Source organism: Priapulus caudatus, unplaced genomic scaffold (genome assembly GCF_000485595.1).
Source record: "Priapulus caudatus unplaced genomic scaffold, Priapulus_caudatus-5.0.1 Scaffold39, whole genome shotgun sequence".
NCBI classification, from domain to species: domain Eukaryota; kingdom Metazoa; phylum Priapulida; class Priapulimorpha; order Priapulimorphida; family Priapulidae; genus Priapulus; species Priapulus caudatus.
In genome coordinates this window covers 122001-134097 of record NW_014577100.1, presented here as the reverse complement: position 1 = coordinate 134097, position 12097 = coordinate 122001, and the positions used below count along the sequence as shown (strand labels likewise).

Here is a 12097-nt window from a genome sequence, read left to right as displayed (position 1 = left end):
ACCTTTCCGTCCTTTCCGTCTTATCTTTCCTCCTTTTCGATAGTTTTCCCTCCATACATGTGTGACCTGTCGCAAGAACAACTGTCTGCATGTTACTGATGTCACAACGACATTACTGTGTCGATATGTACTGATGCCACAGGCCTTATCACTGTCTTCGTCCGCATCTCTGTGCACTGGTTTACTGATGTCCACAAGCGTGCTATACGGTGATTGTCACTCTGATGTCAAAGACATACTGTGCTGAGCTGTTACTGGTGCCACAAGCGTATACTGCTGTGATGTACTTTGACTGTCACAAGACATACTGTGGACTGTGACGCTTACTGATCTCACAAGACCATACGTTGTTTCTCTGTGTGATGTACTGATCACAAGACATACTGGTGATGTACTGATGTACAAGACATACTGTGTATGTACTGATGCGCACAAGGACATTACTGTCTGTGTATTGCTACTGAATGTCCACCAGAGTATACTGTTGTGATGTACTGATCTCCAAGACCATACTGTCGTCGAGTATGATGTCGACAAGGACATTAACTGTGGAGTACTGATGTCACAAGACATACTGTGTGATGTACTGATGTCACAAGACATACTGTGTGATGTACTGATGTCACAAGACATACTTTTTTATCGTGACGTATGCTAAACAACATGGTCACGTGGGTGCATGATCGTACAACTGCTGAATGACGGCCATGTTATTCAATAACCCTTTAATTTGGCCTTTCGCGGAAATTACCAAGGTTGAAAATTGTAAAACCGCCATGACCGATAAATCGGCCGGTGTCTCAATGCAGCGATGCGGATATTTAGTGTACACGTGCGTCCTAAAAAGGTTTTGAGATACTCTTGAATCTACCCCTACGCGTCGCTACTTTCTACTCGCTAATCCTGTGATATACTTGTTATACTCGAACTTGGACTGCTAAGCTAATCCGCCACAGTCTGTAGCATACCGCTCCTGGGCGTTCGTTGATCTGCGTTTGCTTCTATTACGGTCACGTTAAATAGATAAGATGCTATAAAAAATGTATGTCCACTTTTTTCACGACAGAACGGTAGCTGATTCTCGGTTCGCTTTTTATGGTTAAATGGGTCTGCATGTGTGCTGGTGTGAAGGTTTGCTATGTCCGTTCGATATGAACGAAACCCCTCGCTGGACTCCATTCACATTAGCCTCTTTACAAGGCATTTAATGTCATGATCAATATATTCACATAATTCGCTCCAGATTTCTTGGATTTTGAAGACTACCTTGCAAAAAACAATCTTTAATCACAGTAAGAATTTGGAGTGATCACATTCGATGCTGTTGCGTAGTACTTACTTTTTATGTAAAAACAACGCTTCCGGCAACAAACAATTTTACAAATCTCATATAACCAGTTAAGAGATCGCTGACGTAGTCAATTTAAACTCTGACTGCGGCGAATAACCTTCTACATCCTGATTTGATTTACAATTTTTAACTCAGTGTGCTCGTCGGATGCCAGGTGTTACTACTATGTCGTGCATACCAATATGAAGGCAAGTTTTTACGTACGTTGTTAGTGCGCGACGTAGATGGGCTCCTAACCCTCTCTTACCTTTGTTGGAAACGACCAGGTGTTCCATCTAATGGCAGTATAGGTCGGCGCAACTGCCCTGCCATAACCTGAAAGTATTCCTTTCGGACGGAAACGCTTTCCATCTGCAATGCACTTCTGTTGGTATGATCTCGACTGCGAATCTCGCATCGTGTGCTTTAGTGCAGAAGAATTGAAGATTACTCTTGAGTAACGAAAACAATCTTGTGCACATTTTTCTGCAGACGATAAATGAAAAGACGCCGGCCGGCGTGCGCGGGCCGGAGACAAGAAAAACGGTTCCAGAGAGCGAATTCAAAAGGTCATCCATGAGCCCAGAGCACCGACGCAGCCGCTCCGGGCAAAAAGCTCCTAGCCCGGGCGTCGAAGGGTCCGCGCCATCTTTGCATTATGACCGGTCACTACTTTGCCGGCTAATTTGGCTTTCGGACCTGCTGTACTACATTTCTATTACCCTGAAAACTGATAGGGGTGCTTACTAGTGCCTCGTACAAAAGTAGATGAAATCGGCATCTTCATATATTGGACGAGTTTGATGACGAGGAAGTTGACGATAAATTTTAAACGAGTGGAAAATGATATGCGCATGAAATTGCTCTTCGCTGAATTCACGGAGTCGCAGCATAAAAAATATTCCCCGTCTGCGAATATTACGTATAATAAATTATTTGCCAAGCAGCCACCCTGATTTCGACAATCATTTTTTCAGCGAACGAAATTCATAAAAAAAACACACCGCTCATTTGCCGCTTTCGATTGCAGAGACCACTAGTGTACGAAAATGTACCTGATCTGTGTAATCACGCCTTTGTGCGGTCTTGTGGTGCAGGTCTATCTCCCGGTAATAGTCCTGCTACCGCCGTCTGTTCAAAGCATTCTGGATACGGTACAGAGGATAGAAGACTATGGAGAACAAGAAAACCCGTTCTCGGTACAAATAACCCTGTACGTATTTTAGCGCGTTGTCTCCTGCCACCTGTGGCTATATATATTCTTATATATCTTCTTTATATTAGCGACTGTTCAACGCAATGCCACTGATTCACATAAAATATTGATTTTAATGATGCAGCAGATTTCGTTTCTCAATTGTGCGTCCCAGATGCACTATTTGCTCTCTGACTGTTTTCTCATTGTCGGTAGTTATTTCATTCCTTTGGACATACTTTCTTATTTGATTTGATCGTATTTGCCAAGCGTTTCCCACTCTGCACATTATGAATCGGCAATAAGCCATAATGGGGTGATGAGAAGGCATCTCGCGATTCGGTACAGCGTGATTTTTTCATTTTAATCATGAAACAAATAACAAAATTTTTATTTTAATTTTAACCATGAAAATTAAATTTAAAAATTTACCATAACCCATAGTTGGCTGATTTCTAGTTTTGTAGGTTATTTTTGACTGGAGACATTTTAATATGAATGGCATGAATCCTTGCATTTACCTTGAACGGTTAGTGAGGCGCTCGGTCTGCTGAATGAACTGCTTTAGAATATAATTGCTTGATATTATGTTAGTCATAAAATGTTCAGTCATCTCGAAAATATGTTAGCTAGAGTAGTTGTTTGACTGTTGTTGAAACTGGGCGTGATTACGGTGTTTATCTTTTCATTAATCAGAGAACTTCATCTCCGATACTTACTTTAAAGCTCTCTTTTTGGTAATCTTATAGAACACTTGCACGGGCAATGAAAACAGGGTTGCTTGAAGTGCGTGATTTATTTAGCTTAGTCGGAAACATTGGCCGAATTTTCCGGAGACGAGAATTCGGCCCGCAATGCCAGCGGCCTTGGCATCGATTTGAGACTCTGAAGGTATGAGCGAGGAATTAACGAGAAGTTCTCTTGGGGATACTCTGGAGAGCGTAAAGAGAATGGGTGCCAGATGTCCTCTAGAATTGATGACTGATATACCTGCGCACCTTGTGTGCAGTGATAACGTGCGGTGCGCAACACCACGACCAATATTTGCGACTATGTTCCTCGAATATATAGGTATGGTGCGATTACTCAAAGAATTTGTAGATCAAGGGGGGCTCATATTCCATACGCTGTCGTCTCTGAACTTAAATTGTATTTCGTCGTCGCCACTTTTTGAAATTATGTAGCTCGGGCGCTGTAGGCGAATTCGGCGGGCCATTAGGAGTTATGGCTCGCCCAGTCCGCTCCACCTTGCAGATCGGGAGATGCCTAATTGGCTGTACTCGTCACGTGGTGTACACGATCTTACGACCGGAGCGGGCACGGGAGTGGGCCTGGGAACGCCTGCCTTTAGCTACCACTTAGCAAGGACGCAGGGGTCGCCTTCCCCAGGCCTCCCAGCATCTTCCTGAAAAGAACTAGGCTCTTGCAGAGAAAGTCGCGCCGGGCGAGACAGGTACGTGGTAGGTAGTTGGTTACACATACACACTGGCTCGCGAAATCCTTAATATCGCCATAGCGTGTGCTTACTGGCATCGTGCATACAGCGATTATTCACTGTTGGATCGGAATGTCAGAATATAGACGATCGCCCTTATATTACTACACTCCTGATGTTCTATGTATCACATCTGAGACACTCCAAGACTTTGCTAAGATGCGTCGGCTCAGGAGGGGACTACGTCATGATGCTCCAGAAGTATCAGTGTGAACTCTCCTCTACCATCTTGTGAAAAACAAAATGGGAGCCATTTGCTTCAAGGCCGGCGCACACCTGAATTAACGATTTACTTCCTCCAGAAATCCTTGCGAGTCCGATTGAAAGAATCTTCTTCAGTTGCGTGTTGTAACACATTCGGTGCTCAGCGCGGAACGCCTTCGATAAACTACCCCGCACACTACGATAAAATTTTTTATTTCATTTGGATCTGTTCCATGCCATTATTTGAACTGTCATACTGTGACACTCTCCGGGCACGTTTCAGCTACATTTGGTTGCTTCCTAATATTGTTATCTCGTCTACAGGTAGTGTGGGTCTTGTATGTCATTGAATTGAGGCATCCTTTTGCTATTCGCCACCGTCGGGGACTTTAATGATCTAAAGCAACTGGAGACCTATTTTAATTCTTTGTCATGATATAGCTATAGAACAAGGAATAAACATGAACTGGGTCGGCCAATCTCGGTTTGATATTGCCGCTCAAAACATTATGGTTTCATCACGCGACTTTTATGAACGGTCGTCCGATCCCGCAAAAATATAACAATTTTCCCCAAATACATTTCTTTAAAGTGAAAAATAGACGATTTTTAAGCTCACGTTCACAAACTTAATTTTTGGTGTGTCAAAATTGCAAGGAATGGAAGGAGCTCCATGCTCAATCATAGTAACAATTTTATGACGGCATAATGATGACTTATTTAGGACACTTGGAACGGCCTAAACAAAAACTATGATCAGATGCCCGCTCACGAATACTTCGGTCTCTCTCATCGTCGATTATTCGAACATAAGATGGCTCCAACTAACTTCACAAAATGTCATCCGACCCTCTTTTGCTGATCATTCTCGATTACCCACAGATCATAAACCTTCTATTCATTCCCCCTGATTAAAAATATATAAAAACATTTGGCAAAATGCCTTTGTAAAACACATTGAATAACTAATTCATCTACATAACCCCCTCTGGCCCTAGTGAAAGTTCAATTCCGTACACTCAAAATCGTCATGTGTGTCGCAGTTTTCTCTTATATTGAATGACAATTCATACCGTCAAATATGTCGGATAGTTAGTCCTTCTCAAAGTCTTATATGATTAAAGCTGGGAACCCTGCATCAACTCATTGCCTGCCAGTCAGCCCAGAACTGGAAGCTAAATTCTACGATGGCTGTTCCCTTATTTGACCATTAGCATAATATACACCTCCCCATCGCACATCCCGATTAGATTCATACCTTTGTTAAATTACGTAGTTTGCGGAATCGCCATGCAATTGCAAAGAGTCATAACAAGTATTCACACATCATTACGCTTGAATCACTCTTATATTCAACAACATTTTGGCTGAATACATGTATATTTTGCTACAAATACACAAGTAGCTGCGACGAGTGGCATTCTTTAGTCCTCGTCAGCTCTCGCCTCGTATGGGTCTTCATCTCATCGTCATCCTGGACCCAACATTCGTGGTCCATCTCTCGGCATCGTTTGTACCGCAGCCCAGTCTCCCTCTCACGCGAGCTACAGAGCGATGCGACCTGCGCTAGCAGCAATTCAATCGTTTTAATAAGGGCTGTATCCGGTTTAGGATCGCGTCCTCTCCCCCGGCATCATCCACTTAATCCACCCACACGCAAGAGCAAGTATGTCTTGCTTGATTGGCACCCAGAACTTCGCGTCCGACCTGGCCACATGAGGCCGCTGATGACTTGCTGGCTCCATCACACAGTATGTCTTGCGACGTCAGTACATGTATGTGTAGGAAAGCGTAAACATAGCAGACAAGCGGATACTTTTCAGACTACGGCCGAGGGAAAGAAACAAGAACCAGTACAGTCACCAGTACCTGTGTCAGTGTTCACCTTTACAGACCGGCACCTATCCAATCCGCCACGTTTGGCGTTTTCCTTCGAATGGCAGGCATACAACCAAGCCACCTCTATATAACGGCCACCCGTCAACAAAGGTCACCTTCATCGTTTCGCTTGAGTGACCATTACATGCAGGTTGGACTGGAGATCGGGTACAATTGACAATCGGGACATTATCGGCTACAACTGGACGGTCCATCGCGAGATCGGCCGTGAGTAGGTACGTAGCTGTGGCATCCTACTCATTAGCTATATCGATGGGACTGCCCCTTAAATAACGATCCGCACGTCGGGACCACGAGATCACGAGAATTCGAGAGCTAACCGTGGCTATTCACCATGCAGCCGCCAAGTACGTGCGCTCATGCACTGCCTTGTGTGCCGGGGTAGCATGGTATGCACCCCAGACCTTGTAGCAAACATCTGTTTCTCTAGATTTCGTATGGGTATTGACATGTCTAGCAGGTGGCACGACGCATTGCACATATGGATTTTATCAAGAGCTAATAATATTAAGAGCTAATAAAGTATTATTAGCTCTTGATTTTATCTTTATTTTTCATACTCAATGTAGACGGGAGACGTTTGCCCTAATATTAAGGCGGGATGTATGCGATGTTACACCAGCGTATAACGCGGTTGGAGGGAGCGAGGACCGTGGGGGGGGGGAGGTCCGTATGACTACAGTTAACGTTGACGATGAAACGGGAATTCTTTGATGACGTATCGACGATCAATGTAATGACTGCAGAGGTCACCTTCACTAGCGACAACGGCAGGAGACAAGCTCGCGGTATACGGCCTAATCGCTGTAATTTTGTGATCTGAGGTGCGACCTTAATGCTGTGTGCGTCATTGAGGGGTCAGAGTGACTACAACGTTAGTTGACGATGATTCGTTAGTAAATATGAATGACGTTATCGACGATCAATGTAATAACTTCAGGGATCACCTCCGCTGACACCAATGTCAAACAATGTAAGATCAATCCCGCACAGAGAGAATAAACCCGCAAGGTGACCAGAAAAAAATACAAAACAAAGTAAAAGTCAATGCAACGATGTGCGATATCCATAAATATCTATAACTATAATACATATTTACAAATCAACAGCATAGCAATAAAAGCACTACTATTTTAATCTCTCGCCCACCGTCGCAGACACCGCGCATCTGGATTTGACATTCAGTTGAATCCTTTTTCGAAAATAACTCCAGACATAAACACCTGTGTGTTAGCTTCGGGCATAGTATATATATATATATAACCTTCAGACAACACGTGTGTCTAGTCCACGAGATATAAAGATCAAACCAACGGGTATATTCTTCATCCGGGAAACAGGGACGTGGAGTACTACAACCAATATACTGTCGAAACAGAGGGTGTTATCCTTACTATTGCACTTGTCTAACAGTAATAACACTTTTTATCGCATTCTTTAGTACATTGAGCATGGATGTGCTTGTCACATATGCGGCCTATATATTTTATTTACTATGTACTTCATTAGCCCTTGCCTTGGTATTAGCCTAGTTGCCCCCCTTAGCAATGCAAGTAGATCTTTGCGTCTTTCGAAAATGTATCGCATCCCTGTCTATCACTGGATTCACCGCTATGTGTAACATGACTACATCTTCCCCTCCGAAAGAGCTTTATGCAATATCACACACTAATTTCCCATGTCGAGAAAAAGGCACAGCTGCGAATATCCGTAAAGACACCCGGACATGCCTCAACATCATCCGAGTAAGAAAGATTAGATAGCTATGCGCGGTTCAACCAGAAACAGTACCCGCCGAGGTTCCAGCCCCATGCAGCGAAAGCCTTGGCATCTGCATATAGTGAAGAGCTAATAAATACCTACTAATAATATAGGTATTTATTAACTCTTCATATAGTCTGGGAATAGAGTTGCGGGAAATCTAGGTCAGAGCTCTATGGGGTTCTGTAATGAAATAACAGCTCCATCCAAACAGCGAATTATCGCGTAACCAAGAGAACATATTCCATAAACCTCCCACGAAGTCATCGCATCGTCGGAGAAGATCTATCAAGCTTTCCTATATTGGTCCTTTCTATACATCGGTTAGCGGAAAAAAATGTGAGATTGCTGTCAACTGTGACTACGGATCAAGACACCATGCTATATCGTATTGCTCATCATTGCCTTGTACTACAGCAAATGTATGTAATATCAGGGGGTCAATAATCACAAATATGTCATTATTACCCCCTGGTAATAAGTACGGCCAACAAATACCAGGGCAGGCGGCATCACACAGCTATAGGGCAAAACGCAGATATATATAATATAAAAAACGATAACGGCGACGATACCGTTGTGATTTTTTATTATATCTGCTCATGACAACTGTTAGGGGTCTGTCCAATCTCAGGCCAATATTCTCAGTTCTGTAAATATTCACCGCCCACGGGTCTAGTAGAAGGATCAAAGATGAAGCCTTACTATATTTGAAGCAGGCAATTCGATTCAATCACATGTCATTCATATTTAGAAACCATGTCGCAGTACGCAAATTGTCTCTCTTCCTTCTCCGTGCCCACTTTAACATGTAAATCTCTATCCCACGGATAGTATTCTTACCCTTAAGCGGCTAGCAAAGACGGGACGATAAAAGGCCTTTACGAAGAAAAGAGTCCTTCCTAAGAGACGACTTTATGGTGACGTTCGAAATTTGCGTAATCTGTAATATGACTGACGTGAATCCGACCGAGCGCTTGTCACGGAACGGGGGGAAAGTTTGCATCTTATGCGGTAGAAGGGGGCGTTTGACGAGCTCACAGTTGTGTAATTGATTGATGTTTGTAACGATCATGGCGGAACGTCTTTTTACTTGCTAATCGGAGTGAAAACGAAATTTGGTCAGAATTCTACGCGACAAAATCTCGCACGCAGAGGTTGTAGACATTTCATTATGTGTTACGAGGTGCGACACGAACTAGTAAAATATACGAGACGCGAGAAGATTCAATAGCACACTCTCGGTCACTCGATAAATTGAGAAAACGTAGAGTTGATGACAAGTGGTGCACGTGTTTCTTTTCTATACTTGACGTGTGCAATCAATAGTACGTTAATTGATCGTCATTGCAAAACTCGCATTAAAAATACACAATCCAAACATTCAAAGCAATTAATAACTATGAATGATATAGTCAATAGCATCAAGAATTCATACTACAGAGAAGCGCACTATCGAGTAGATAATGCAGATATCTATATATTATATATATATAATGCACTCTTGAAAATATAACACGTGAGTAGATAACCCAATACACAATAAACGTAGTAAAACACAATACACAAAATCAATTACAAAAGATGCCTATACTTTCCGGATAATATAACCCCAGGCAGGCAGATCCTGTCACCTTACTTTGCGACAAACCGTGTCTGCCAGGGATTAAGGGTCAGTAGCTACGGGGTGCGTACACCGCTACGTGTTTACCGCCCATAGATCATAATGAATGTATACTTACACTGCCGTGTCGCGCGCCACTTTTCGATGACTCCGTCGCATCGCCGCCATCTTCCCTGCGGATGAAACACAGTACCATGTCGTGTTCAGATAGCTGACTGCGCGCAGTGATGCAGTTATCCACGCGTCGTATGACGGATACTTAGTGCTAATGCGTGGACCATAAATATATATCTAGTTTATATATATATATATATATAGAGAGGAGAGAGAGAGAGAGAGAGAGAAGAGAGGAAAGAGAGAGAGAGAGAGAAAGTAGAGTGAAGATAGATATGATAGATAGGATAGAAGAGTGAGATAGATAGATAGATAGATTAGATAGAGTAGATAAGAATAGATAGATAGATAGATAGAGAGACACTCAGACATACAGATATATATATATATATATATATATATATATAGAGAGGAGAGAGATGAGAGAGAGAGAGAGAGAGAGAGAGAGAGAGAGAGAGAGAGAGAGAGAGAGAAAGAGAGATCGAGAGATCGAGAGATCGAGAGATCGAGAGAGCAAGAGAGAGAAAGATATATAGATAAATAGATAGATATCGATTCTTATATCCAGGGTAGATTCTTACGATCACTAACCTGATCATGCTATCGGAGACTGCCTGGTACCGTGGCGGTGTCGGGTAGTCGGGCAGGGGTCTGAAACGACGTGCGATTTCGTTTACGTTTATGACAAAATCGAACACATTTCTTCGCGCCATTTTTTTGAGAAACGGAGGCGACTTGAAACATCAATATTTACAGCGATGAGGATAGATTAGAAACTTCCGTGTTTACAGACAGCGATCCTCAGCGTGCCGTAGCAGGAATGGCGCCAGAGACTGCCCGACACAGGGCTAATGTCCCGGACGTGGTGGTGTAGTGCTCAACTCACATTGCTAATGAGTGGGGGAAAAGGTCATCTCAGACTAAGGGGATCGGATTTTCCCAAATTAGCTATAACTATAGCTATGTGTATATTGTAATATGCCATTGATCCTGTTGATTGTTTTCGTAAGTTACTGCGACTAGAAAAACGTTTTCTTTATAATTAAATAACACTCGAGCCGGTAGCCACGTAATTCAAGATGGCCGCTCACCTGTCACGTGCTCCCGCACCGCCAGGGGGCCAGCCAGGCGACACCGAGCGGGCGCGGTCGTGGCGTAGAGGCGCGCACACAGCGGGGGTTGACACTGCATGTGACCTGTCTGCGTACATGCCTTGCCTGCAGAAATAGAAAGAAAAAAAAGATAATAGGGCATCGATAAGTTCTCCTGAAGTTATATTAACGATACGTGCATAGACTGGAAATAATTCCCTGTGACGTAAAATAGCCGGTAATGATGCGCGTGTGCGGGTTTCCGAAATAATCCCATATGATGTAAATCGTTCGCATGTCCTTTGAGAATCGTCAAGGTTTCCTTATCGATTACGAAAGCAGAGAGGCTTTTTTTAATTGCTTCATGTATTTTCTTATCTTTACGGATAAAATCAGCGCTTTCAGTGCAACTGTCACCTACGAGCAAGCAAGCGCGCAAGTTAACGCAGAACATCTGTCTGGTTTCGGTCAGGCGCGAAAAAAAGTTTAGTCGGTTGGTTTTATAGAACGCGATCCTTTCGATTGGGCAAGTTACAAGCTTGCTCTTACTAGTTCGGGGACTAAACAGCGCGTAAGCGCATTTCAGTAAATCGAATGCTACAGCAAAAAAGCCGGACACATTTGAGAGTACGCGAGCGCCTGGAAAATGCGATTAGATTTCAACGTTCATCCACGAATACGCGTCTTCGCTCAGGTCTGGCGAAGAGGAACATTAAGATGCGCGAAATGTGTGCATTTTTGTCGCGTTCCACAGAGATCTATGCTACATGTTGTAGTCGAAAATGTGTTAGATCTGTCTATCTGCACAGTATCAACGGATACCCTAACATGATACCTTTGCTGCTGCTCATCATCCTCCTCCTCCTCCTCCTCCTCCTCCCCCTCCTCCTCCTCCTCCTCCTCCTCCTCCTCCTCCTCCTCCTCCTCCTCTCCTCTCCTCCTCCTCCTCCTCCTCCTCCTCCTCCTCCTCCTCCTCCTCCTTGCTCTCTCGTCCTCGCACACTAACAGGTTTAGCGTTTAACTGTCGCGGCGTCTGCCTGGGAACAGCAGACGAAGCATACATGCAATCGCCTCAATTCTAGTTTTTGCCTCCTAGCCGATCTCACTCGCAGCTCCGACGCAATTTGTTTTTCGTAATTACGCGTCGGCGTCGCCACGCCCCCTGTCGTCGCCGCGGGCGCCTCTTGTTTTTACCGCGGTGATTGTGGTGACACCTGGCGGGTCGGATGACGCGGTTGTTTTCTTTCGAACGCATCATCTGTCAGTGTCATCGTGATTTGTTATGATCCTGGGTGTATAGTTCGGCGAAGGGGAGGGGGAAGGCGAGCAGAGGGGAGGGGAGGGGAAGAGAGGAGAGGAGAGGAGAGGAGAGGAGAGGAGAGGA

The 12097-nt window shown here is 44.0% G+C and overlaps 1 protein-coding gene across 1 annotated transcript in view; it reads right to left on the bottom strand.

The window, feature by feature from the left end:
- The window catches only part of LOC106819463, an 81211-nt gene that overhangs the window by 44446 nt on the left and 24668 nt on the right, over positions 1-12097 (bottom strand). The window contains exons 8-10 of the mRNA XM_014824093.1: positions 10714-10839; positions 10214-10273; positions 9627-9681 (exon numbers count right to left, since the gene is read on the bottom strand). Coding sequence (XP_014679579.1) covers positions 9627-9681; positions 10214-10273; positions 10714-10839 — 241 coding nt within the window. The remainder of the gene's footprint in view (positions 1-9626; positions 9682-10213; positions 10274-10713; positions 10840-12097) is intronic.